Source organism: Salvia miltiorrhiza, chromosome 2, assembly GCF_028751815.1.
Source record: "Salvia miltiorrhiza cultivar Shanhuang (shh) chromosome 2, IMPLAD_Smil_shh, whole genome shotgun sequence".
Lineage (NCBI taxonomy): Eukaryota > Viridiplantae > Streptophyta > Magnoliopsida > Lamiales > Lamiaceae > Salvia > Salvia miltiorrhiza.
The window spans coordinates 59,044,506-59,072,441 of NC_080388.1; the positions used below are offsets into that span (position 1 = coordinate 59,044,506).

Here is a 27,936-nt window from a genome sequence, read left to right on the forward strand (position 1 = left end):
CTTGGCTCCTCCAGTGTTAAAAGGTGAGTTATATATATACCACTAAACTATGAGGTGAATTAATTAATTAACTTAGCAAACTTTATGGGGAGTTCAATTCTTATAATCATGTTATGAAGTGTTTCCATACTTAGAATCTTGAAGCCCATATCTTGGAGAATTGACAGAGATTTTGGGAAAGAGACAAGAGATCCCAGCTATGTATGGTCTTATCAATCTCTTACTACATGGTACCTCTAATAATTGAGAATAATATCATAGGGTGTAATAAAATTATTATAAAATTAGAGGATATCAGTAAATATTTATTATGGTTTGCATAGATTTTTGTCTATGTGGTCAAATATATGTCATTCTCTCAACTTGTGCGAGAGCAGTAGTTAGCTTCTGATAATTGCAGAATAATTTGACAATAATTATTTTGAAACAAATTTTCTGACAAGTTAGTTATAACTGCTGTACTAGTGAGTATTTCAAAATTAGGATGACTATAATTAAAACAAAATCAAAATGCAGTAAAAGAAAATGACAAAAAAAAATAAGGAAAAAAAAAGTGATTAAGAAAGAAGTGCTCAATTATTTTTTAACGGTGTTAATTACTATAATTTATGGCCCGGACTTTGATGTTATTTATAAGATGGTCTAAACTTTAAAATATACAAAAAAAAATAGCCAGAACTACGGTTGACAATTTTGAAAACGACACGAAAGCATGATACAAAATCTCACGAAATTAATGGATTAGTGTCAAGTAGATTCGTATCCTTATCGTGTCGACCTGATAAGGACACGATAATTTCGTGTCGGATACGTGTCGCGTTCGTGTCAGATTCATGTTGGGTTCGTGTAACCTGTTAGAATTAATATTATTATTTTTATAATAAATTTGTTTTAATTTTTATTCTAAAGTTAGGAGTTTTGACTTTTTGAAATATTTTTTTCTAATCTCATCCTTTGTTTTGCATCCAAACAACACAAAATTCATGCTCTTCCTTATTGATTTTAATTTTTTATTTTTATCGTATTTTTATTGAGTCGTCTTTAATCATGTTTTTCGAAAATCGTGTCGTTAATGTGTCATGTCAACACGATTCGTTTTCGTGTCGCGTTCGTGTTTGTGTAGATTGTATCGTGTTCGTGTCGAGTAATTTCTTAACAGGACGTGTTCATGTGTTGACCTTAATGTGTCGTGTCGACCCCATAACGACCCAACACACACGATTTGCCAGTCCTAGCCAGAACTTTGAAGTCATTTGTAAAAATGACACCAACTTTAAAAGATATGGAAAATGACATTAATTTTGGAGTAATTTGTATAAATAGCCAAAACTGTGAAGTATTTGTAAAAATGGCATAAACTTTAAAAAATACAAAAAATGACATGAACTTTGAAATTATTTGTAAAAATCAATCACAAAAAATGATCTCAATTTTCATAAAAGTTATAAAAATGACATGAGCTTTCACTCTCAGACTCGACTTATGACAATATGGAAAGCTCGAATTGATGTGAAAATTATGTGAAAATTTTAAATCACTTGGAATATTCCTAAAAAATATAATAATTCTCGATCTCATACGAATCATAATTTGGCACAAACAATTTTTCTCTCGCAAAATATTCTGGAGTGCGATTTTTTTTTAACTTCGAGCTCATAAAATTTTAATTACGCACAGACAAAGAAGAAAAATATGTGTTGAAGACACAAATTATTACATATATTATTCATTAGATTATCATGAGCATGATAAAAAGAAAATAATTGCTAGAGAAAAAAAAAATTATTTATGCGAGAGAAAATAATTCAAGCCCCATTTTGTATTTATGAAAGTTCGGGCCATTTTAAATTTTTTAAATTTTGGGCCATTTGTATAAATAACTTGAAAATTCAAAGTATTTTTTGTATATTTTAAAGTTAAGGCCATTTTTACAAATGGCCTTAAAGTTTAGGTTACTTTTTCGTATTTTTTAAGTTCAACCCAGTTTTACATTTTTACAAATTGGGACTATAAACTACAATTAACCCTTTTTGCAACAGTGTGACAAACATGGTTTTCGTACCTCAATTCCACATGATTTGTTGTCATTTCCCTTCATATTTTGATTACTAATATGTGTTTGTATCCCAATTTTGTCCTAACTGTTGAGTTTTGATGCTTGGTGTAGCTTTTGGAGTGATTTCAGGGAAAATCAAAGATTAATTAGAGAGTTTTGAAAACATTAGGTTAAAGTTCATCTCGAGAGGAATCCGTGAGCGCAAACGGCGACCAAATCGGAGTTCGGACGAGGGAGAACGGAGCCGAACAAACGGACTGCGCATAAAGCCCAGGCGCCCGCGGTCCGGGCCGCGGCCACGGGCCCGACCGCGGGCCTCTGTCCAAAATTGCCCAGTAACCCGCGGTACGGGCCGCGGCCGCGGGCCCGACCGCGGGCCTCTGCTCCAGAGCAGTCCAGAACGTTTTTGACAGGCACCCGCGGTCCGAGCCGCGGCTGCGGCCCATGACCGCGGCCTCCCCTGCTTCCAGCCGCGTTCTCAGCCGCGGTTCATGCCGCGGCCGCGGGGAAGAGGCGGAGATCCGTCTTTTGGTGGGCCCAGACGCGATTTTTGCCCCAAAACTCCATTTTTCCCCTCTTTTCTCATATCTTTCATCTTCCTCACCCATTTTTCCATCTTCCCCAATTCCTCCACACCAAACCCTAGCCTCCATTACCACATTTTTTCACCAAGATTGAAGGCATTGAAGAGGAGAGAAGATTGAAGAAAGCTCATTAATAGGATTTGTCATTTCTTACTCTCTCTTTCATTTATGTACACCTTTAACTTTGATTTATTGTGTTTGAACATGTTAAGCTAATTTCCCATTGGTTTGGGGATTAGGCTAGATGGATGTTGTATTGGATTGAATGTTATGCTCAATATATTTCTTAGTTATTTCTATTGCTATTATCTTTTCAAGCCCTAGATTTATATCTTGTATGGATTGTTGGCCACTCTCTATGCATTTCCAATTTATGTTTTGAATTGGGAGAGGATAATCATAATAGATTAGGTGCTTGAAACATATCAACTCAATAAACCGAGAGGTTGAGAGTTGGGTGAGAGTTTGTCGATCTTTGTGTGCTTTTGGGAGTTATAGGTTAGAAGTTGACCGGGGACGGCAACTATGACCCGTAATCTACCGTTTTAGTCGTCCGGGAGGGGGCTAGAACTAGTTGGGAGATCACTCTAGATAATTAGAAATGTTAAGATTAATATTGAGCTATTTGAAATCCATTACTTGTCCATTGATGCCTAGTCCCTAAATCACCTTCATCACTTGTTTAATTCTCTTTGTTTGTTTGATCTTATTAGTCTTTGAAATTGCTAGATAATTGAACCTTTCACCTCATTGTTTAGTCTAAATAGCTCTAGCATAATGAATTAAGATAATCACTAGATTGAACTACTAATCCTTGTGGGATACGACCTTGCTTCCATATATTGCAACTACCCGTATACTTGCGGTGTGGTGAAAATAAATAGCGAACAAGTTTTTGGCGCCGTTGCCGGGGATTAGTTTAGTTTCTTTGCTTGTGATATTTTGCTTCATTGTGCTTAACTACTTTAGACATTTTACTTGCTTTAATTTTTGTTTTCTATTTTAAGATTGTGATTTGACTCTTTGTTCTTGTTGGTTGATAGGTAGTGTATGAATACAAGGTCTAAAGGTGCACCTCTTATACCTATAGACCTTGAGGTTGAAGCTTTTTGCCGACACAACAAAGCAAGAACAAGAAGAGATAGAGAGTTGGAGGAAGCTATGGCGGAAAATTTTGATTTAATCCGTCAACTCCAAAGGCAATTGGAGGACATGCAAGGGCAAATCAATGAGCAAGAGGCTCAAAGGAATGCACCACCACCACCACCTATTAGCAATATGTTCCAACCCGTGGTCCAACAAGTGGGAGTGCATGCCCCGAGAATCAATGCCAATAATTTTGAGCTCAAGCCGGCCCTCATCAACATGGTGCAACAAAATCAATTCGCCGGTCTTTCTCAAGATGACCCGAATGGACATCTCGGCAATTTCTTGGAGATATGTGATACTATCAAGATAAATGGAGTTCCGGAGGATGCCATTCGACTCCGACTCTTTCCCTTCTCACTAAGGGGCATGGCCAAGACATGGTATCAATCTTTAGAGATTGGTTCCATCACTACATGGGAGAAAATGGCTCAAAGGTTCCTTATCAAGTTCTTCCCTCCAAGTAAGACAATGAAGATGAAGAAGGACATTGTCCAATTTCATCAATTCGATGGAGAGACCTTCTATGAAGCTTGGGAGAGATTCAAAGAGATGATAAGGAAGTGTCCCAACCATGGTTTGGATCAAAACACCATTATTTGCTCATTCTATACCGGGTGTAGTGGTGAGATGCAAAGAGACATGAATGCATCGGCCAATGGAGCATTGTTGGAGAAGAGCCACGAGGAGGCCACCCACATCATAGAGAACTTGGCCGCCAATAGCTACCAATTTCCGGGGGAGAGGACTATTTTGAAGAAGGTGGCGGCTACAACAAGCTCGGATCCGATAGCTCTTTTGACAGCTCAATTGACCGCCATGAATAACAAGATTGATGCTATGTCAATATCAAGGGTAGAGCCCGTGGTTGAAGAACAAACTAGCTTCGAGGATGTGAACTACATCAACAACAACAACAACCGAGGCCAAGGGAATTTCCGGCCTTCACATCAAGGTGGTTATCAAGGCCAAGGGCAAGGGCAATACAATCAAGGATTTCAAACAAATCGCCACCCAAATCTTGCCTATGGTAATCCCAACAACTTCTTGCAACCACCACCCGGATTTGCGGTAAGTGATGGTATGATCAAGGAAGAGAAGAAACTCAACCTTGAAGAAATTTTAATGAAATTCATGACGGCCACTCAAGCCCACATGACGAGAACCGATGAAAGGTTGGAGGCTCAAGCGACCCAATTGAAAATGCTTGAGATGAAAGTGGGGCAAATTGCCGAATCCTTAAGCAATCAACGCCAACAAGGGCAATTTCCAAGCAACACAATTGTAAACCCTAAGGAGCATTGCAAAGCTATTAACATACTAGGTGAGACAACCTTTGAAGAGTCCAAGATGTGCTTGGGAGAGGAGGACATGGTTGAAATAGAGAAGAGCAATGATGGAGACATTTCTTCAAAAATGCAAAATGATAAGGAAAAGAATAAGGAAGTGTACAAAGCTCCACCTCCTTATTGCCCACCAATCCCCTTTCCTCAAAGGCTTCCCAAGAAGAATGTGGAGAGTGAGTTCTCCAAATTCCTTGAAATCTTTCGGAAGGTGAATATCAACATCCCTCTTGTTGAAGCATTGCAACAAATGCCCAAGTATGCAAAATTTCTCAAGGAAGTTCTATCCAAGAAGAAGAAATTAGAAGAATTTGAGACGGTCAACCTCACCGAAGAATGTTGTGCCATTCTTCAAAAGAAGCTACCCATCAAGATCAAGGATCCCGGGAGCTTTACTATCCCATGTGATGTTGGAAATGGTCGTTTTGGAAAGGCCTTGTGTGATTTGGGAGCAAGCATAAATTTGATGCCTCTCTCCATCTTCAACAAGCTTGAAATAGGAACCATTAAGCCAACCACGATTGCTTTGCAAATGGCGGACCGTTCCGTTTCATATCCAAAAGGGATAGTGGAGGATGTCTTGGTGAGGGTTGACAAATTCATTTTTCCGGTGGATTTTGTGGTGTTGGATATGGTTGAGGACAAGGATGTACCTTTGATCCTTGGACGTCCATTCTTGGCGACGGGGAGGGCCCTAATTGATGTTGCAAAGGGCAAGCTCACATTGAGAGTGAATGATGAGAGTGTTACCTTCTCAATCCACAAAGCTCCCAAGCACAAAGATGGGGAAGAAAGAATGAGAGTGGAGGAATGCAAATTGATGCAAGTGATTGAACCTTGCATCAACATGAAAGAAAAATTGAAGGGAGAAAGGAAAGAGGAGGAAGCCCAAGGCTTGGAGTTGAAGCTTCTCCCCACACACTTGAAGTATGCATTCTTTGGTGAGAATGAGATACATCCAATGGGGCAAGACCGTGTACTCCAACTCAAAGAGTTAGATGAGTATCACGCATTTGAGAAGTCAAGCCTCTACAAAGAGAGGACAACAAGTGCTAATGACGAGATGATGCACAAACGGGAGTTTGCACCCGATGATGAAGTCCTTCTCCTCACCTTCCGTCAATCACTACCTCCGGAAAAGTCAAGATCAAAATGGACGGGTCCTTTCAAAATCAACAAGGTTTTCAACAATGGAGCAATTGAATTGAGAAAGAAGGATGAAAGAACCTTTGTGGTTGAGAAGGAAAGAATCAAGGCATTTTTGCCCTTGAAACCAAAAGTTGAAGTGTTCGTTGGAACCACCCCCGAGCCATAACACCATCATGGAGACGTCTAGCTCATGACGTTAAACTAAGCGCTAGTTGGGAGGCACCCCAACAAGGTACCCTTTAATTTTTGTATGGTTTATTTTTTTTTATATGTTAGTTTTTTTTGTGAGTCCGAGACAACTTCTCCTTCTCTTTTCTTCCAAACTCATTTTCACTTTGTGTGAAATAAGTTTGGGGGGAGGGGAGAGATGGATTAGTTGTCTCATCTATCTTAAGCTTTACTTGTTTTTTTGTTTGTTTTAGTATTGTTGTCTTGTTTTTGTTATTGTTGAATAAATGAAAGCTTGAGAGTTAGTTGGGTTGATATTTTTGTTTTTGTTTTGCTTGGGATAATTGTAGCAAATTTTGTGACGATGAATTGTTTGTTGTTGGGCTTACAATATGATTGTTGTTTTTTGAAAAGAAATTGTGTGTATCACTTGTGGATTATGCATGAAAAGTTTGAACTTGTGACAAGTGAGTTAAATATTTTGCCTCCAAGAACTTGATAATGAGCTTGTAAGAATTGAGCCATTGATTGTCATATTATCACAATCTCATTTCATTCTTGAGTGTAAATCAATTGAACATGCTCGTTAATCTCTAGAACTTGCCATAAGTCCTCTCTAAAAAAATGAAAGTAGATGTGTTATGGATATTGAAGTGATTTAAGGCCATCCTTGCTAGCCACTTGACTTAAATTATGTCCAAATTCTCATATGATCATAGTTTACCCACTTTGTGCCTTATAGCTTTTTTTTGAATTAACCAATGAAAAGGGGTAGAACGTTGATTGTTGGTGGTTGCTTTGATGAAAATGGTTGAGAAATCATTGAAATTGCTTGTCATACTTTGATTGAGTGAAAATCACTAGTCTCCTATAAACTCAAAAAGAAAAAGAAAGAAAAATGAAGAGAAATGTTGAACAAAATAGTATAAAGGGGAGTGATTTGCCTTTTGAATCATGGTCTTGATAAAGTATTCATAGGATGAAAAAGAATAAATGTGGAGATATTGGTTATTGATTGATTAGAAAAGAACAATGGTGAATATGACTTATTCAATTTGGGAATTGTATGGGATATGAGTCACTTTGCCTATAAACACCTCACCTCACCAAAGAGCCCTCATTGCAACCTAAAGAAAAGCCCTTGTTGATCATTATTTGTAGCACATTGAAGCATAGAAAGTTAGGACAAATGGCAAGCTTATGGTAGATTGCATGCATTGTTTCAATTCGAGTGCAAACACGTCCATTCTAAACACTTGAGAGTTGAGTGCACCATTGAAACATTCACCTTGTGAGGATTCAAACTTGGATGCTATAATGTTGAACTCACTATCACTTGTGACTTCTTAGAATGCATTTTACTTGTGATACACTTTTGAAAGATTTTTGAAATTGTTGAAGCCTTGAAATGACATCAATTCATGCTCACATGTTTGTTTACTTTTATTTCTAGTCTTTTTGTCGTTTGGGGACAAACAACGCCTTAAGTTTGGGGGGTTGACAAACATGGTTTTCGTACCTCAATTCCACATGATTTGTTGTCATTTCCCTTCATATTTTGATTACTAATATGTGTTTGTATCCCAATTTTGTCCTAACTGTTGAGTTTTGATGCTTGGTGTAGCTTTTGGAGTGATTTCAGGGAAAATCAAAGATTAATTAGAGAGTTTTGAAAACATTAGGTTAAAGTTCATCTCGAGAGGAATCCGTGAGCGCAAACGGCGACCAAATCGGAGTTCGGACGAGGGAGAACGGAGCCGAACAAACGGACTGCGCATAAAGCCCAGGCGCCCGCGGTCCGGGCCGCGGCCACGGGCCCGACCGCGGGCCTCTGTCCAAAATTGCCCAGTAACCCGCGGTACGGGCCGCGGCCGCGGGCCCGACCGCGGGCCTCTGCTCCAGAGCAGTCCAGAACGTTTTTGACAGGCACCCGCGGTCCGAGCCGCGGCTGCGGCCCATGACCGCGGCCTCCCCTGCTTCCAGCCGCGTTCTCAGCCGCGGTTCATGCCGCGGCCGCGGGGAAGAGGCGGAGATCCGTCTTTTGGTGGGCCCAGACGCGATTTTTGCCCCAAAACTCCATTTTTCCCCTCTTTTCTCATATCTTTCATCTTCCTCACCCATTTTTCCATCTTCCCCAATTCCTCCACACCAAACCCTAGCCTCCATTACCACATTTTTTCACCAAGATTGAAGGCATTGAAGAGGAGAGAAGATTGAAGAAAGCTCATTAATAGGATTTGTCATTTCTTACTCTCTCTTTCATTTATGTACACCTTTAACTTTGATTTATTGTGTTTGAACATGTTAAGCTAATTTCCCATTGGTTTGGGGATTAGGCTAGATGGATGTTGTATTGGATTGAATGTTATGCTCAATATATTTCTTAGTTATTTCTATTGCTATTATCTTTTCAAGCCCTAGATTTATATCTTGTATGGATTGTTGGCCACTCTCTATGCATTTCCAATTTATGTTTTGAATTGGGAGAGGATAATCATAATAGATTAGGTGCTTGAAACATATCAACTCAATAAACCGAGAGGTTGAGAGTTGGGTGAGAGTTTGTCGATCTTTGTGTGCTTTTGGAAGTTATAGGTTAGAAGTTGACCGGGGACGGCAACTATGACCCGTAATCTACCGTTTTAGTCGTCCGGGAGGGGGCTAGAACTAGTTGGAAGATCACTCTAGATAATTAGGAATGTTAAGATTAATATTGAGCTATTTGAAATCCATTACTTGTCCATTGATGCCTAGTCCCTAAATCACCTTCATCACTTGTTTAATTCTCTTTGTTTGTTTGATCTTATTAGTCTTTGAAATTGCTAGATAATTGAACCTTTCACCTCATTGTTTAGTCTAAATAGCTCTAGCATAATGAATTAAGATAATCACTAGATTGAACTACTAATCCTTGTGGGATACGACCTTGCTTCCATATATTGCAACTACCCGTATACTTGCGGTGTGGTGAAAATAAATAGCGAACACAGTGTACGAAACCTTAAATCCTATACCACAAAGTAGTTACTCCTAAAATATTTCATTGGATTTCATGCCATATTAATATATAAATCCCTCGGTCCCCATCGATTCAGCTTATTTCTTTTTGGTATGATTATTTAGAAAGTTAAGCTTACATTGTAAAAGTGTTTGAACTCATAATTAATGTAATATAAAATAATTATCGAAAAAGAAAATAGTCCAAATTAAATGGAACAATCCAGAAATGAATAGAGACCAAATCAAATTTTTATAAAAATCTAATTTAAGTGGCAAAACTAAGTCACTGAAAATCTTTCATTAATAAAAAGATATTTGGTCCAAGTCCTACCTAAATGTGAATTATTTGGCCATTATATTTAAATATGATCTAATATTTACTAATTGATTATTCTGCTAATTATTCAGAATTATTTAAAATGCACATTCAATTCATAATATATATATATGTATGTATGTATGTATGTATAATGTACGGTAATATTCATATATTATAGGTTCAAAATTAGGTCAATCGTGGCAAAAATATGTCATATTGTGCTGCGCACAAATAATTAATTATGGCTTCCTTTTAGTGAATGCTTTCATTATAGTCAAATGTTTGGCCAAACGTTGATAGATGTATTTGTCCACAGCTTAATAAAAAAACAATAGTTTGGCCATGGTGATTGCCCCAATTATTATTTTCTCTAACACTTAGTGCACCAATTATTGAATAAATCCATGCACGCACGTGACCTACATTTTGGCGCGCCTATGACTATCAAAGGATAGGCACCTTTAGTGAAAAATTCCAACCTTCAAACCAAAATAATTAATACTCCATCCTCTCAATAATAACATCCCAAAAAAAGGACATTTAAATTAAAAAATATAGATAAAATAAGATAGAGATAAAGTAAATGAGAAAAAAGATAAAAAATAAAAATAAAAAAAATAAACGTGAAATAAAATAAATAAATAAAAAGATAAAGAAAATCGATAAAAGTAAATTATTTCTTTGTTTGGTTCAGATATTATAAATGAGATGCTCATAAAAGAAAATTTGAGGCGTGATTATTAGGATGAGGGGAGTATTATTAGAGCTTGTGTGTCTTCAATTTCCACCTATATACACACTACAAATTCCCTTGTAAGTTAAATTACGAATTATCATAAAATAATAGATTTATTGTGAAAAATGACAAATTATTATAAAAAATTAATAAATTAAAAACAAAATACATTTTTTGCCTTCATGAAATCCAAAATTTATACACTTTTGGGTGATTTTGGTGAATTGAAATATTTGGCTTAGTTTATCTTATGATTCTAATTGTAGAACTAACGGATTCTTTTAATTTGGTGGTTTTTACTAAATTGTGTAGGAACTAGCATGATTTTTGAAGGTTTCGAAGTTAATTGAATTGATCATACGTGATTATGGTTAGAATTGATTATTGGTAAATTGACATATTAAGATTAAGGGAAAAATAATCTTAATTCAATAATTATGTGTCAGAATTTATTAATTTTGAAACGAATTTCTCTAGAATTTAGTGTGGTCGAGTCATTAAATTTATAGAGTATCCCTTACTATTGTCAGCCAATTAAGTAAGTAGTTAGTCATGTGTTTTCCTAATTACCGATTAAAAAAGGAGAGATTAAATAGCATTAGAAGCGTCTTCAACTATTATAACTGATTTGTTTGCATAAATTAAAATAATATTTCTATCAAGGATTATAATATCAAGTTAGGGTTAAATTAATTTGAAGTCCACATCTCATAAAAACCTTTGTTCTTCTAGTTAATTTGAAGTCCAATCTCATAAATTTGAAGTCCACATCTCACTATTTTTATGTATTTATTGTTTGTTTATTAATTCTTTACTTATTAAGTTATCACTAATTTGGGTGGTTATTTTGCAGGTCGAATTTCAAGAAAAATTTTGATGATCCCTTAGGAGATTATTTTTAGCTTTTCATTGTCTATGAAGCGTGAGCATACCGATTAACTGTCAAAATATTTTTATTAAATATCCGATAAATAACTAAGTGCTAATTATTAAATATTAATCCTTCCATTCCATTTAAAATGTCTCAATTTTCTTTTTAGATTGTTTTTTTATTACTAGCAAAAGAAACGTACGTTGTAGGTGTAATTAATGTTGTTTTAATTGATAATCTATTATTTAAAAAAATCTATTAATTCATTACTTTTATTTTGGATGGGTATATTTATTTATAAGCCTTATCAATAGCTATAGATATAAAGTATTCTTTATAGATTTGGGTGACAAATAAATGTATATCAAAATAGATTTATATTTTATAAATATAATAATAAATATATAACATGGGTAAAATAGGCAATCCACAAGTTGTGTCTTAGACTGTCTTAGGCTCTTATTCTATTAGTATATGTTGAGAACTTAATGAAATATCATATCCCTAGTTTTGATGATACCAAAACTCTCCTTGGTCTTTTTCATAGACTAGAACTTTTTTGAACTCAAGTGTTAGAGTTCATTCTTTTTATTATCTGAAGACTGAAGACCACGACTGACGAAAGCTGGAATAGACAAGTCAAAATGCAACAGTTTTGAATGAATGAGAGCTTCACTGAACCAACAGTGAAGTTTAATGCCTTGATGCGGAGCAAAGGAATCAGCGGACTGATACTCCTGACAAGTATCAGTTAACATTCTTCATCGGACTGATATCCTTAAGATAACATTAAATGCTCCTACAGCCGCATTAAATGCAGAGATATCAGAGATCGTTCTTTCTCTGCAGAGAGCTCCTATTTGATGCAACATGTCTCAGAGGCACCCTACCGGATGTACGATGAGACGATGTTCTTCACCAAAACAGGAACCTCGAAGATTGCAAACTCAGCTAGATTCAAATCTACTCTCACAACGGCAGAAAACTTGAAGACCATCTCTCCAACGGATCTATTCAAGATTTCGCCTATAAATAGAGCTCGATGATCAACTGCAACCTTCACTGATTCAAACGTACAAGCTGAAAAATTTCCAAAATTGCAGCTCAGCCGTTAAACTGCTATCATAAGTTTGAATCGAAGAAGAGAATCATCAAAGCTCAAATCAGTTCTCTGATTACACATATTTTCTTATTTCTTAGGCAAATCTTTGTATACACAAAGCCTAAGATTTTGATTACTTGAGAACCAAATCTCAGTAATCCTAGTTGGAAGAATACAAACCTCTTTTCAACCGTAGCGAAAAGTGAGTTGGAGTGGTTGTTGTTTAGTACCGATTTAAAACTAAACAGGTTCGGTTACCTTGTCATCGAGAAAGCCAAGAGGGAGTTCAATTTAAAGGTTCTGACTCCAATGACCTTAGTGTTTCACTGTGTGGGCACGAGAGTGTCAGGGCACGCTAAGTGTAAAATCCAACTAAGAGTGGTGTTGGTAGGTTTGCAATGCACCTCAAGCATTAGTCCGGAGTACTTGTCAGATTGATCATCTGACCGTGGAGTAGGAACCTTGTTTCCGAACCACGTAAAAATTCTTGTGTTGTTCTCTGCTTTCTGTTATTGTCTTTTCTGTGTTACTGTTGCTTTCTACTGAAACTGACTAACTAAAAAGTGTAATAAAAAATTTATTTGTTTCACTTGTTTTAAAGGCTAGTTAAATTAAGATTACTTTATGTTGCTTGTGTTATCAATCTACTGATTTATCCTATGATAATCAGGAAGGCTTTTAACACTACTCTGCATTCTTTCAAATTTGACTGAAGCCTTATTTGGACTAAAGTTATCAGACTGACTCGGATAACTCGTCACCCACTGATTGTTTCATCAGTATCAATTTTGAAAACTATTAGTTCACGCTTACTTCTTCAAATCAGTTTTCTGAAAAGATTTACCCATCAGGTGTATTCCTCCCCTCCCCCATACACCTGTTCAAAGACTCTCTGGGACCCCAACAATATAGATTATTATTATTCATCCTTTTTAGATTGTTTTATTTATAATGTCTCAATCCATAAAATGAAATAAATTAGGGGCCTAATTGTACTTAAGGGAACATGTGGCTCCCTCTCATTTTTTGATTAAAGCCTTTTAAGATTTCTCTCTTCTCTTTAAACTAGGGCTGGGGAAATATACTGAAAACTCGGTATATCGTTCATAACTTCATACTATATCAAAAAATACCGAACTTTTCGACAAGGCATGATATTGTATCGATTTTTTTTAATAAGTTAGAGGTACGTGTTTTCCAGATATCGCAGTATATATATTGAACTTTTCGGTAAGGTATGATACCGTATCAAAGATTTTCGATAAGGTAAAAGTATATTGTACTGTCTCACCCCGACTTTAAACAAGTGGGGAGTACCGTCACTTTATGCCCTAAACAATCATCCATTAATTTGTGTGTCCCAATTTTTTGAGATATTATTAATGAGACAAGGAAGTACTTAGTAGTGTTGATTCAAGTTTTAATTAAAATTTATTATTCACAATTAGGATTTAGTTATATATGAATGTGACTTTCAAATAATTAACTAATTTATTAATGATGATTGCTAACCATTATATATCATCAGTGTTTACACCGTCAGCAAAAACTAACAGTTCTGTTATAGGGCGTTTACTTCAAATGATTAACTTTGATAGATAAAAATAGTAAGGTTAATCCTTGTTTACTTTGATGAATTGCAACATTGAGATATCTCAAAGCCCTTTCAAAATAGTTTTGTTTGATTCTTATCCTATGGAAAGAGAGAGATTGAAGATATCATACTCTTAAAGATAAAAATACTCAATCATTCATATAATCAATCATGCAAAGTAAACGCCTCCTTAGTGAAAATAGAGGGAGGTTAGATAATTAGGATAAAAATTTAAAAACAAAAGTACTTAAAAACTCGATTATTTAATTTATTTCTACAATTTATCCTTGTATATAAATGGTGAATTTATTCGAACTCGTTTTGATTCCATGCCCACATTATTTATACTCCATCTTTGGTTCAACTCAACTCATGATTTTGAGTCAATTTCACAACAAAGGTTTTTGCAGACTTAAAAAGTTACAGAACCTAAGTTGGGAAAACATACAAAAACAAGAAAGAAATTAAGAACATGATCATCAAATGCAAAACGATATAGTTTGATATCTCCAAAAAGAAAGAAAAGAAAAAAATCAACTAGGAAAACATCAAGAAAATTAGGAAGATGGAAAACATTTATTGAGGTGGGCAGGCAGCTTATAGAACTCATCATTTCTGATATCCTTGCCATACACAATGAACTTATCCCACCAGCAAGAACCGTTGTCTTTCCTGGCCTGCTCCGAGCCACGATCGAGGCTGCAGTCCAGCACAAGCGCCACCACCCCGCCCACAGTCGCATGGGACATCAACACCACCGAGATCATGTCGTTGAACCATCGTGCGTGGGTGTGGACGGGGCCGCCTCTCGAAACCAGCTGATGCTCTCTAAAGTACTGCGGCAGAGACATCCCCACGAAGAAGGAGATCCCCACTATCAGTTTTGTTCGGAAACTGTTTAGGTTGCAGAACTGGAGATGCCCTAAGCCTGCAGATGCTGCATAGTCGTAGAATGGTTAATGTCTAAGGCTTCGAGTCACGCAATCTTTTTCTAAGAAAAGATCTACGTACAGACATAGCCCAAGAAGATGCAGTAGGACGCTGCTATGATCGGTAGGGGTATTGATGCGAAGATGGCGCCAAATTTTCCTAAAGATTCATGTCATAAAAACTATGTTAGGTTGTGGACAACCAAGTGAAACTCAGTTAATAAAAAGCTCTGTTATAGAATTGGGCCCATAAATTTTATTGAGGGAATACAACTTGAACAAATTCTTTTGTGAGATTTTTGAACATATATATTTGGTGTTGGAAGAGAAGTGTGTACCTGAAATGGAGAAGAAGATCATGAAGATGGACGAAATTTGAATGACTCTTCTGCTCCCGGTTTTGGTGAGGGCTAAGAGGCCTACGTTTTCTCTGTGCATGCAAGAGAGGCCTTCAATATCATATATATGTTGAACTATACTTTATGTGTATGTTGAGAGAAATTTTGTTACACTGTTGCTGTAGAGCAGGTGATGCTGCCAAAGAGGGCATTGAGCAGAGTTCCAATCCCCTAAAAACACACACACTCACATTAAGCAAAGAATGTATAGTTTTTTTTCATGAATTGAAGTAGCACATATAGCTGACCAGCCAGCCGACGCCTCGGCTGATCACTGAAGGTGGCACCGGCGTTGCACTGCCGTATCTGGCTGCTGCGATGAACGAGCCAGTCGACTGCCAAGAGAAATGCCACAAAAAACTTGAAGAGACGCGCGCAAAAGATGTATGGATGTGATGTGAGAAAGACATGTATATATGTTTAAGACCTCAATGAGAGCTACAAATGAAGCGATCATGGCTGTGAAAGTTTCTCCAGCTGTGAAAGTTGGAGGCCCCCATTGAAACGGAAACGGTATGTACAACCTGCAAACTCAATTATGGCCTCAAATTCAAGAATATGGCATACAAAGAAGAAGAAGAAGATGATGATGACGATACCAAGGCGTGGAGCGAATGAGGCCGGAGCCATCAGTGCGGCAGCTAGCTTGCTTCGATTTCTTGAAAGCGCCGCTCATTGTTAGGATCTCGGCATACATCCACACGATTGCAACGGATATAAGCAGAGCGTATCTGTCGCACATTGGCCTCTTCATGTATTTTGGGATAATCTGCAACAGCTTCATGTTTATATAACACTATCTATTTATATATGCATAAAAAGGCAGTTCACTTACCTGCGAGAAAACAAAGATTAAGACAAGCGCTGGCAGGCCGACTTCATAACATTTAGCTATCTACAAACAAATTAGGACAGACTTCAATATATATTATTATTCCTTTTTTTTACACTACTATATATTATTCCTTAAAACATGATAAAAATCAGTAAGTAATTTCACCTGTGGGAAGCCAAGATAGTAGAGACCAAGTCCAGTAAAAGTAACCAGAGGGGCGGTGGACAAAGGCGTAAGCAGCCTAAAATGAAACATATATTTAATTATGGTCCATCACATGGGAGTAAAACTTGCATAAGAAATGAGCAGTACCTTGTTATGTTGCGCCACAAGCAGGTGAATCCGAAGATCATTTGGAAACAAGAACTCATGATCAAAGCACCTTGTATCTCCCTCATTGTTAGCACAAATCTCTGAAAAAACAAAATAATTCAAACATACCAAACCAAGAAGAGTGTAAGAGCATTGAATTGATCTATTGGTCATCAAACCTGCCCGGGAGGATGCATTGATGCGTATCTCTTGGATTGGATAATGGAAGTCACAGGGATGAGGAATGCGTAAGAGCCGCCTATGACCGAAGGCAGCCTCGTCCCGAAAAGGGAATGCAATAGAGTGTTTACACCAGAAACAAATAGTAAGGTTTGTATCACCTCTGCCTTGTCTTTATCACTACCACCCATTTGAGGAACTAGCAAACTTGGGATTAAGACAGTTGAGCCAAGCGCCAGAACATAATGCTGTAACCCCAACAAAATTGCATCCACTGCAATAACAAAATCAAAAATGACAAACCCAAGCAAATATTTCAAAAAAAAAAACAAGTATGGGAACTGACGCATAGGTGGTGAACTGTTGATGCAGTACTGGACTCCGGGAAGCTGCTCGAGCGCTGGATGCGACGGTGGTGGTGGCGGCTGCTGCTGTTGTCTATTGTTATTGTTATTGGTATTGCTATTGTTATGGTTATTGTTATTATTGTTTGTCATTTTCGCACATGAGAGCAAAAAAGGGAATGGGAGAAGTAGCTAGCAGTAGATGGAGATTATCATGTTTTTGGGTTTCTTGTAAATGGAATTTGAACTGATTGCAGAATCTTTCTAATGATATGTAACTTATCAAAGAATTTAAATTGGTATGAATTCTAAAGTTATTGGAATCAAAACCTGAAACCGTTACAGTACAGACATAAATAACAAGTTTATGAATCATATATGTCATATTTAATTTCCATTTGAAATTTGTGTTTCAAATATAACGAGCCATAGAGTGAGTCCATTTGTGCTGTCCTCTGTAATTCTTCACCTAACAAAATTAATCACAAAATTTTAGTTTGTCCATCAACTTAAATTTTAGTTTGTCCATCAACTTTTGGAAGTGAATTATGTTCATAGTTGTGTGCCTTTGGAAAGCTGTATGATTCTAGTTTCCAATTAAAAAAATGGAGCTAAAAGTAATATTTTTCTAAAAAGTTATGATTATTTTAAAGGTTAATCATGTTTTACGTCCCCACTTCTTAATGAATTCCAAAAGATATCTCGAATTTTTATTTTTTATTAAAAACTCCTTTCAACATTTTCCAAAAAATGTCTGGTTATACAAAACTTGGCGAGGAAATGACGAGTCACCTTGGAATGGCGTTATTTTATTGGGGAAGATTCCAAAAAAAAAAAAGCTGAAAGCAGACACATGAAACATCACTCGTAATGAAAAAAGCTCGAGATATAACTAAATGAGAAGCTCTTTTTCCTGTTTCCATTAGATATAGGCAGCATATGTAAAGAGTTACATTACATGACAAACCAATCTACTTACCTATGTTTAGTGTGAGCATGCGATAGGTCAGAAAACTACATGCGTTTCCTTTTCACAACACAGCATTTTTGGTTGTTGTGAATAAGCAAACCCAAAGATACATAGAAGAAGTATTCAATAGCAATAAACGACCTCTACCAACAGCGATCACATTCACCAACATTGTCCACTTCACCATGAGTCGTGAGAACATCAATCTCTCTATTGCCACCAGTTTGTATTTGCATTCCGGTAGGATTAGTAAATAAATATTAGGCCATGGAAAACTAAAGATAGATGATGCAACAGCTGAGACATGATATTGGTGATGAACCTAACTTAAGTTGTGTGTTTTAGTGAATAGCACTACAACTACATCGTTCGACAAATCAATAACCTTCTCAAGTTATTTGATTGAAAAGCTGTGTCTACTTGTATTAGAACAACTGCAAGAACCATAGCTAATTTGGCTACGCAAGAACTCTAAAGCATATAAAATATGAAAAAGTAATCTCAACAAGTCACAAGCAAGCAAAACGTTGCAGCTATAGCAATAGCATCAGCAGAATTAGCAAATAACGAAGCAGAAAATGTAAATTAAGCTCAAGTATCATTTACAAAGCAGATCAGTCAATGGAGAAAGTTACCCAAAGAAGCTAAGTTCAGCAGGCATCATGCATCTGTAAACACAAATTTTATTGTATTCAATAAATGAAATACAAAAATGTGTACAAATCCAAAATATGTGGATTGAAATGAATTTGATGCGGGTTGCGATTCTCTACTTTAATCCTCTGATTCTCCTCTTCAAGCTTCTTCAAATCCTTGGAGGGAAATATAATTTCTTTATCTCCTTGAACTTGAATGTTGACTTGAATTTGATTTGATAGCGTCAATCCAGAGGGCTTCCACCTTATTTCTGAATCAAACGTTGACTTGGATGAATTTGATGAAGAACTCGTTGACTTCCTTGTAGAACGCCTTGATTGTTGGAGATGACTTCGTCGTAGAGAATTACTCCTTCAATGCTTGAGCTCTCAAAATGATTTCTGTCCCCTTTGACTCCACAAATGACCCATATTTATAGGTGAAGAATGGAGTGGGCTGTGGGCTTGGCCTGTCATATTGGGCTTTTAGGGCTGAGGTGGCGCGATTTGATTGGCTCCTCAATATTTGTATTTATCTACATAAAATATTTAATATTTTATGTAGATTTTCCACATGTCTATTTCTGATTGGTCAATAAATCCACATAATCAAATATTAATTATATATTTATTTAATCTTGGAATTATATTTAATTTAATTCCAAAATATAAAATAAAATATATAATTTCATATTTAATCTATAATTTCCACATGGCAGAATTTAATAGGCTATAAATTTAATTGCCTACAAATTGCCCCATCGAGACTTGTTCATGAACATCTTGTCTTTGGAAATGGACGAGTCTCGAACTTATTTAATAGTTTAAACTCATATTAAGGAGTTCTTGAATTTGAATTTTGACTTTGTAAATAGTTTATACTCGTATTTAGGAGTTCTTGAATTTGAATTCGAATTTGACTTTGTAAATAGTTTATACTCGTATTTAGGAGTTCTTGAATTTTGAATTTGACTTTGTAAATAGTTTATACTCGTATTTAGGAGTTCTTGAATTTGGATTCAAACTTAATTCAAAAATGAGACCATTAATTGTAATAGTTCATTTCGTATCAATTGAACTTTGCCCCAAATATAATTGAAGAAATGCTTTTATTTCTACTAATAATTTTCGAAAATCAAACTTGTCTTTGGCCAACAATCAAGCTATAGTCCATTTGATTTATACCAAAGCCACGTAGGTCAATGAATCATTTCCATTTGAGCCAAAAATTGGGCAACATAACATTTATTAAATCAAAATCAACCAACTTTAGTGGTTAACTTTCTTCATCAATTTAACAAAGTCAGGTTTGGGCCCTATTAAGCCTTGATGGTCGAAAATCAGAGGCCCACTTAATAGCATTTCTTTTCTTTAAGTAATTTGAAGGCACCTACAGACTTCCATCTTGACGCGAATGTACAGAAGGATAGCTTGCAAAGCCTTTCGCTTTCAGACTTCTCCAATGACACGATTTCTTTGTTGTTTCAATTTCTCTCCCATCTGGATAACCATTAATCTTATCAGAACAGTAACATCTCATATTTATCCATGTTGTGAATGTACGTACGCAGCAATGACCAACTCATGATTATCCATAAATATGAAATCATTGAGCTAATCCTGACTCCGAATTTCAGTGTATTTGGAGTTATCACCTATTAATTCTGATAAGAATTCGGAGGTTACCTCCAAGTAGTTCAGTGGGAATAGACTTCTATTCAACATAGGAAACCACCCCTATATAAAGGTGTTAAAGCTCATATTTTTCTTCAAACTCAAGCTTGAATTGCAGAAATCCTCTTCTTCTTTCGGTTGTCTTTCATTGACAGCATTGGTGTTGAAATCTTGGTGAATTCTTCTTTCCATTGCTGTGAGAAAATCACCTTTTTTTTTCGTTTCTGCATGCCATGTGTTCGACAAATTGCTCGAAAGAGGATTTTGTTTTCTTGAAGTTCTTTCTGCTGCGTGCATTCCTGACCAGGCTCCTTTTTTTTTTTTTTTTTTTTTAGGAGTTGGAGATTTTGCATGCGTCAATTTAGGGAGCTTTGCTTGGTATCTTTGGAGCTTTTGCACCTATCAATCAAGGAGCTTTGCTTGGAGTTTTTGGAGCTTTGCACCCATCAATTAAGGAGTTTTGCTTGGAGCTGTTGGAGCCTTGCACCCATCGATCAAGGAGTTTTGCTTGGAGTTTTTTTTTGGAGAGCTTTTCTTGGAGCTTTGGAGCTTTTGCACCCATCAATCAAGAAGCTTTGCTTGGAGTTTTTGGAGCTTTGCACCCATCAACAAGAAGTTTTGCTTGGAGCTGTTGGAGCTTTGCACCCATCAATCAAGGAGCTTTGCTTGGAGTTTTTGGAGCTTTGCACCCATCAATCAAGGAGTTTTGCTTGGAGCTGTTGGAGCTTTGCACCCATCAATCAAGGAGTTTTGCTTGGAGTTTTTTTTTTGGAGCTTTGCACCCATCAATCAAGGAGCTTTTCTTGGAGCTTTGGAGCTTTTGCACCCATCAATCAAGGAGCTTTGCTTGGAGTTTTTGGAGCTTTGCACCCATCAATCAAGGAGCTTTTCTTGGAGCTTTGGAGCTTTTGCACCCATCAATCAAGGAGCTTTTCTTGGAGCTTTGGAGCTTTTGCACCCATCAATCAAGGAGTTTTGCTTGGGTACAATTTTCTTCTTGGAAGCGTGGATATTTTGCTTTTGCGTGGGCTATCTCGTCTACTCCAACATGGTTCGGGTGATGTTTAACTTGCACTTTAGGCAGCTCAATTGGCTTTTATTCAGATTCTGGGTGCGCTCGGATCTGGGCCATTGCGAGTTCGACCTTTAAAGATTGCTTGTTACATCTTCTCTTGGCGTGCTTCTATGTGGACTAGATGACTCAATTCTTTAATAGGTCTTGGGTGCGCTCGGACCTAGGATTGCTCGAGTCTAGTTCCAATGGAGTTGTTACTTTTGGCGAGCGCATGCTTCTACTCCGTTGCTAGGTGTTATAAAGCTCGAAGCTCAATGCATACTTTGGAAGCAAGGCGAAGCCCTCCACATTGGCGTATACTTTGAAAGCAAGGCGAGACCACCCTCCACATTGACGTATACTTTGGAAGCAAGGCGAAGCCCTCCACATTGACGCATACTTTGGAAGCAAGGCGAAGCCCTCCACATTGACGCATACTTTGGAAGCAAGGCGAAGCCCTCCATATCGATGTATACTTTGGAAGCAAGGGGAAGCACTCCGCATCGACGCATACTTTGGAAGCAAGGCAAAGCACTCCGCATCGGCGCATAAAGCTCAAAGATCAAGTTTAAGAAGATCGAAGACACAACTCTCAAAGGCTGCTCAAAGACCATCCAAGAATCATCTTGAAGATTGGAGAGAGCTCTTTCAAAGTGTGTTGAAGCTAGATGTGGAGACGCGGAGTTTAAATTTGATCAAGAAAAAGCTTCGAAGGTTTGGACCCGTTTTGTCACTTGCCTCTTCACTTGTATTATTTCATAACTTTCAAGCAACATTCATTGTTTCTTATGAATTAATGTACCATTTAACTTCAACCATCCACCATTCATTTTATTCACCAACTTTGAATGATAATAATCCAACTTGAAAAGACAACTCCAAATCATGACTGAACTTAGAAATATCTAAGCTGCCTACGTATCCTTTTGAAAGGAATCAAGTCAGAACGTAGTTCAAAGATCAATTTGAGTTTTGATAGGGGGGCGCCGTACACAGTTTATACTCTTGCGGGCCAGGAGTGACTATTTATTTTACCACTATATAGACAAAGTGGGGCATATAATAGTTTAGCCACATAATTTACCTTTTGGTGGGAGAAGTTTAGCAGTTTAACCACATACACTTTCTTTGGTGGGTGCCGTGCATAGTTTATACTCATATGGGCCAGGAGTAACATGCAGTTTAGGCTCGTGCGTCACGGAGCTGTCTTCATATTTTTTTTTTTTTCTTTTTTCTTTTTTTTTTTTCTTTTTTTTTTAAGGATAGTAGCGCTTCAAGAACTTCCCATTTATGGGTCCAACTCTCACATTGTCTTCCGAAAGCAACTTATATGCCCCATTGGTGTAGACTTCTTTGACGACATATGGGCCATCCCATCTTGATACAAACTTGTTTCCAACACGATGAGTGGTGATAATCGGCCTTCTCACTGCAAGCACCAAATCTCCAACTTGGAAAGAGCGTGGTCGTACCTTCTTGTTGAAAGCCTTTGACAATCGAGCTTGATAACACTCCAATCTTTGTTGAGCTTCCAATCTCCTCTCATCCAATGCTTCTAACTCTTCCAAGCGCAGACGAGCATTTTCTTCTTCGGTCAAGCCTTCTTGTATGGCAATCCTTAGCGAGGGGATCTGCTGCTCGAGAGGAATGACAGCTTCTACACCATACACTAAAGAATAAGGAGTAGCTTGTGTTGGAGTCCTATGAGTTGTTCTGTACGCCCATAATGCTTCTCCAATCCTTTCGTGCCAATCACGCTTTGTCTTCGCAACCACCTTCTTCAACAAGTTGCACAAGGTTTTGTTGAAAGCTTCCGCCAATCCATTAGCAGGTGCATTATACATGGATGACTTTCGCTGCTTGAACCCAAATTTCTCACAAAGTTTATTTATCAACGCATTGCTGAAAGGTGTTCCATTATCAGTAATGATATATCGGGGAACTCCATAGCGATAGATGATGTGGGTCTTGATGAAATCAGCAACAGTTTCTTTCTTTACTTCTTTTAAGGGTAGTGCTTCAGCCCACTTAGAGAAGTAATCAGTCGCAGCTAAAATGTATAAGTGTCCCCCTGATGATTTCGTCAACGGGCCAACAACATCCATGCCCCAAGCATCAAATGGCCAAGACGCGACTGTGGGATGTAGTGGCTCAGGCGGTTGATGAATAAGGTTCGCATGGAATTGACAAGCTTGACACCTCTGTGCAAAATCCAAACAGTCTTTCACCATGGTTGGCCAATAGTAACCCATTCTTTTGATTCGGAAATGTAGCTTAGGTCCCGATTGGTGAGCGCCACAGACACCAGAATGCGCTTCTTCCATAGCTTTGATAGCTTCTTCATTGCTTAAGCACCTTAGGAAGACTCCATCAAAAGACCTCCTATAAAGTGTTCCTTTAAAGAATATGAAACGAGTGGCGCGTCGCCGAATATCAACTTTTCTACGTGGATCACTTGGCAACTTGTCGTATTTCAGGTAATCTACCAACAATTGGCGCCAATCTTCTTCTTCTATCTCGAAGACTTCAACAGCGTTGGTTTCATTCTCTTCACAATCCTCATCTTCGAAGACAGGTGGTATGACCCAACTTTCGCAAACTGGTATAGCAACTTCTCCTCCAACCATGGCTATTGTAGAGGCAAGTTTCGCCAATGCGTCAGCTTGTTTATTCTCACTTCTCGGGACATGCTTAAGTTCGACGTCTCCCAATTGTCCAATGAGTTTTTGGGCATATTTGACATATGGGAGCAGATCCGGTTTCTTGACTTCATATAATCCAAGGATTTGATTCACTACCAATTTGGAGTCTCCATAAACCTTCAAGTGTAGCTGCTTCGCATCCATTGCCATTTCCAAACCAAGGATGAGCGCTTGATATTCTGCTACATTGTTTGAACAATTTTTGGTCAAGGTGAAAGAATATGGCAACACTTGTCTTTCCGGTGACACGAACACTACTCCTGCACCAGCTCCATCCTGATGAGATGCTCCATCAAAGTACATTGTCCAAGGTGGGGAGATTTCAATAGCAAGTGCGTCTTCGTCTGGGAGATCGTCAGTTAATTCCCATTCTGCGGGGATTGGATGATCTGCCAAAAAGTCAGCCAAAACTTGCCCCTTTACCGCTTTCTGAGGGATGTAGACAATTTCAAATTGTTGCAACTGAAGGTACCATCTTGCAAGTCTATCAGATAACACTGGTCTCGACATGACATACTTCAACGGGTTTGCCTTGGAGATGAGTCGCACCGTATGAGCTTGAAAATAGTGCTTGAGTTTCTGGATGGAAAATATCAAAGCTAGACACAACTTCTCAATTGGTGAATACTTCAACTCGTTTGGCGTCATCGTTCTGCTCAAATAGTATAAAGCATTCTCTTTCCCATTTTCATTATCTTGTGCAAGCAATGCTCCCATCGAACGTTCTTGAGCAGCAATATACAGAGTCAAAGGACGGCCTGCTATAGGTGAAGCCAAAACCGGGGGTTTCATCAAATAGGCTTTGATGCTTTTAAAAGCATTGCTACATGACTCATCCCATTCAAAAGGTATGCCCTTCTTCATGATTCGGCTAAATGGTTGGCACCGCCCGGCTAGATTCGAGATGAACCTCCGCAAATATGCTAACTTTCCTTGAAGACTTTTCAAATCATGGATGTTTCGTGGTTCTGGCATCTTCAATATTGCATCTATCTTTGCCTGTTCAATCTCTATGCCTTGGTGGCGGACGATGAACCCAAGAAATTTGCCAGACTTTACTCCGAAAGCGCACTTTAATGGATTCATTTTCAATTGGTACTTTCTCAATCTCTCGAAGATCATCCTCAAATCTTGTAAATGGTCGCTTCGTCTTTTAGACTTCACCACCACGTCATCCACATAACACTCAATATTCTTATGAAGTATATCATCGAAGATTTTCTGCATGGCTCTTTGATATGTAGCACCAGCATTTTTCAATCCGAATGGCATTACTTTGTAGCAATAAATTCCTTTAGGAGTACGAAATGCCGTTAACTCTTCATCTTCTGACGACATGCGAATTTGGTTATAGCCTGATGATCCATCCATAAAAGATAGTGCCTCATGTCCCGTGGTTGCATCAATCATTAACTCAGCAATTGGTAGAGGAAAATCATCTTTAGGGCATGCTTCATTTAGATCTCTAAAGTCGACACACACTCTAATCTGTCCATTCTTCTTTCGTACTGGTACAATACTAGAAATCCATGTTGGGTACTTGACTTCTCTGATAAATCCGGCAGTAATGAGCTTGTTCACTTCGGCTTCAATCAACGGCACCAACTCGGGTCGAAATCGTCGTTGAGTTTGCTTGACGGGACGTGAATCCCTTTTGACAGCCAAATGATGTACAGCTACCTTTGGACTTAACCCTGGCATTTCTTTGTATGACCATGCAAATATGTCTTTAAATTCTTTAAGCAATTCAACATATGCACATTTCTCATCTTTTGTCAATAATGCACTAATGAAAGTGGGTCGTGGCTCATCAATGGTACCCAAGTTAATCTCTTTTAGCTCATCAATGGTGGACTTAACGCCTTCTTCAAACTGCTGAGGAGCCATCTCAGCGTCTTCTTCTTCCATGTTCACCTCTTCACTTAGGGTGATATGATTTGATGAGACGACTTCACTTCTTTGCTCGGGGTCTTCAAAGGCTATGCATGTCTTCATCGTTTCACTCCTTCGTTTCACATGAATTATGCCCTTCACGTCACTTGATCTAATTACGCCATCCTTGATTGATTGGTCTTGAACCATGAGAGAAGCAATGTTGGTAATGTAATAGGATGATGCCACACTTTCCCTATCATCCTCAAGAATCCTTGTTTTGGAAGAGTCCACACTCTCTCTATCATCCTCAAGAGTCCTTATTTTGGAAGAGTCCACACTCTCTCTATCATCCTCAAGAGTCCTTGTTTTGGAAGAGTCCACACTCTCTCTATCATCCTCATCTTTGATTGCCTTTGTAAAGACAACAGTTTTCATCTTGGCTTTCAATTCCCTTCCACAAGAAACCGACAATGTGGTGCATCTTTTCATACGAGAAGGCACAAGACTTCGTAACTTCCGGGTCATTTGCAACTCATCATTTCCTTTTGGTGCACCATGCTTCATCTTCTTGCCTAGCCTCTTGAAAACCGATGTTCGCGGGACCTCTTCATAGTGAAGCCTCTTGAAGGCAGATACTCGCTGAATTGGCACTTCCCCCTCGACAATATGGTTTGTAGTTGCTCTTTTGATGGCAATGCGAATGGGGTTTTGATGAGTGAATCCTAATCCCATCTTCGTGTTTTGGCCAATTGGAACATTCTTTTTCAACATCCTTTCGCTAGTGTTACCATCGTGCTCTTTCTTACTTGTGGTTTTTGTAGGAGATTCTGACTTGGAACCTTTCTGTGGGTCATATCCAGCTTTAACAAGGAGTCCATATGCTTTTGGACCGAAACACTTTGCGATTTCACAATCGGATAATTCTCCGTGCTCAATTGCAGCGCTTTGTTTTGGTCGAACAAATCCTTCCAATGGTGGAGGCATTGGCTTTCCAATATCAATCTTGGTCAAAGGCATGGTGAGTCCTTCCAAAGATTTGGTGATGGATAGTTCTGGCTTGTTCTCATGGCCATCTTCTGATTCTTTCACATTCTCAATTTGGACGTCATTCACAACTTTTGCCTTTTTGACATAATATTTTGCATCGGCCAAGTATGATTCAGCTTCTGTAAAGGGCTTATGATCTCCAATTATTTTCTTTACCACGCCGTCTCGACAATACTTGAAACATTGATGCAGTGTTGAAGGGATTACACCATTTTCGTGCAAACATGGTCGACCAAGGAGCATGTTGTAAGATGTCTTAGCATCAATTACTTGGAACAGTGCGGTTGAGTTCATATCTTCAATCAATAAGTCTAACCTTATGCTGCCAAGGGCTCTTTGTCCTTCGTGGTTGAATCCTTGGATCATCAACCGACTACTTGAAAGCTCACCCACTTGAATTCCCAACTCATTAAGTGTTCTTAAGGGCAAGATATTGACCGCAGACCCTCCATCGATGAGTATCCTGTTCACCTTTTGCTCATAGGTATAACAACTCACAAATAATGGCCTATTGTGAGGTTCGGCACCAAGTTCCAAATCTTCATCGGAGAATGTTATCGCGAAGACATTCTCTTCAACAACATTTGATTCAACTCTATCTTCTTCTTGGCAAACTGAGTCATGCAAGATTTCAACACCCTCCACCATATTGTTGGACTCAATAGTGACAAGATTGGCGGTGGACTTATCCTCTTCAAGTGATATCTTCCCATGTTGTTCTAATTGCATAACTTTATCCTTGAAGATGAAGCAATCATGTATGGGATGTCCAACCAGTCGATGATATTTGCAGTACTTTGGATCATCAGTTTGTCCAGCTTCATTTGGCCTTTTCATCTCTGGCAATTCGATAAGTCCTTCTCTAAGTAGATCATCAAATATCCCGGAAACGTCAGAGTCTAAGAAAGGATAT

The 27,936-nt window shown here is 38.0% G+C and overlaps 2 protein-coding genes and 1 non-coding gene across 4 annotated transcripts; 1 reads left to right on the forward strand and 2 right to left on the reverse strand.

Moving 5' to 3' along the window:
• Positions 1-4,260: 4,260 nt before the first annotated feature.
• On the reverse strand, positions 4,261-4,367 carry LOC131013705 (small nucleolar RNA R71). The gene has a single exon (XR_009097793.1). It is a non-coding gene; the product is annotated as a small nucleolar RNA R71 (small nucleolar RNA).
• A 10,165-nt stretch (positions 4,368-14,532) lies between these two features.
• Positions 14,533-18,705, reverse strand: LOC131010684 (putative nucleobase-ascorbate transporter 10). Its single transcript, XM_057938342.1, has 13 exons — positions 18,672-18,705; positions 17,069-18,246; positions 16,722-16,996; positions 16,543-16,643; positions 16,396-16,471; positions 16,231-16,290; positions 15,995-16,164; positions 15,823-15,919; positions 15,644-15,730; positions 15,508-15,566; positions 15,336-15,427; positions 15,080-15,157; positions 14,533-15,005 (listed from the first exon to the last, which is right to left on the reverse strand). The coding sequence occupies exons 2-13, from the start codon at positions 17,217-17,219 to the stop codon at positions 14,626-14,628; spliced, it is 1,626 nt and encodes a 541-aa protein (XP_057794325.1). The 5' UTR covers positions 17,220-18,246; positions 18,672-18,705; the 3' UTR covers positions 14,533-14,625.
• A 1,230-nt stretch (positions 18,706-19,935) lies between these two features.
• Positions 19,936-22,282, forward strand: LOC131010706 (uncharacterized). 2 transcript variants are annotated; one of them, XM_057938371.1, is made up of 2 exons: positions 19,936-20,541; positions 20,681-22,282. In XM_057938371.1, the coding sequence occupies exon 2, from the start codon at positions 20,697-20,699 to the stop codon at positions 21,411-21,413; it is 717 nt and encodes a 238-aa protein (XP_057794354.1). In that variant the 5' UTR covers positions 19,936-20,541; positions 20,681-20,696; the 3' UTR covers positions 21,414-22,282. The 2 variants fall into 2 exon arrangements, with proteins under 2 accessions (XP_057794354.1, XP_057794353.1); XM_057938370.1 differs by having other exon boundaries at positions 19,938-20,519.
• The last annotated feature ends 5,654 nt before the right edge of the window (positions 22,283-27,936 follow it).

What these genes read in the sequence shown, in the direction of transcription:
- LOC131010684 (XM_057938342.1), bottom strand. Translation starts at nt 17,219, where the DNA reads ATGACAAACAATAATAACAATAACCATAACAATAGCAATACCAATAAC. An exon ending in ACTATCTTGGCTTCCCACAG is followed by an intron (nt 16,291 to 16,395) that starts GTGAAATTACTT and finishes ATTTGTTTGTAG; the next exon opens with ATAGCTAAATGTTATGAAGT. An exon ending in CATCTTCTTGGGCTATGTCT is followed by an intron (nt 15,006 to 15,079) that starts GTACGTAGATCT and finishes ACGACTATGCAG; the next exon opens with CATCTGCAGGCTTAGGGCAT.
- LOC131010706 (XM_057938371.1), top strand. Translation starts at nt 20,697, where the DNA reads ATGCGTCAATTTAGGGAGCTTTGCTTGGTATCTTTGGAGCTTTTGCAC.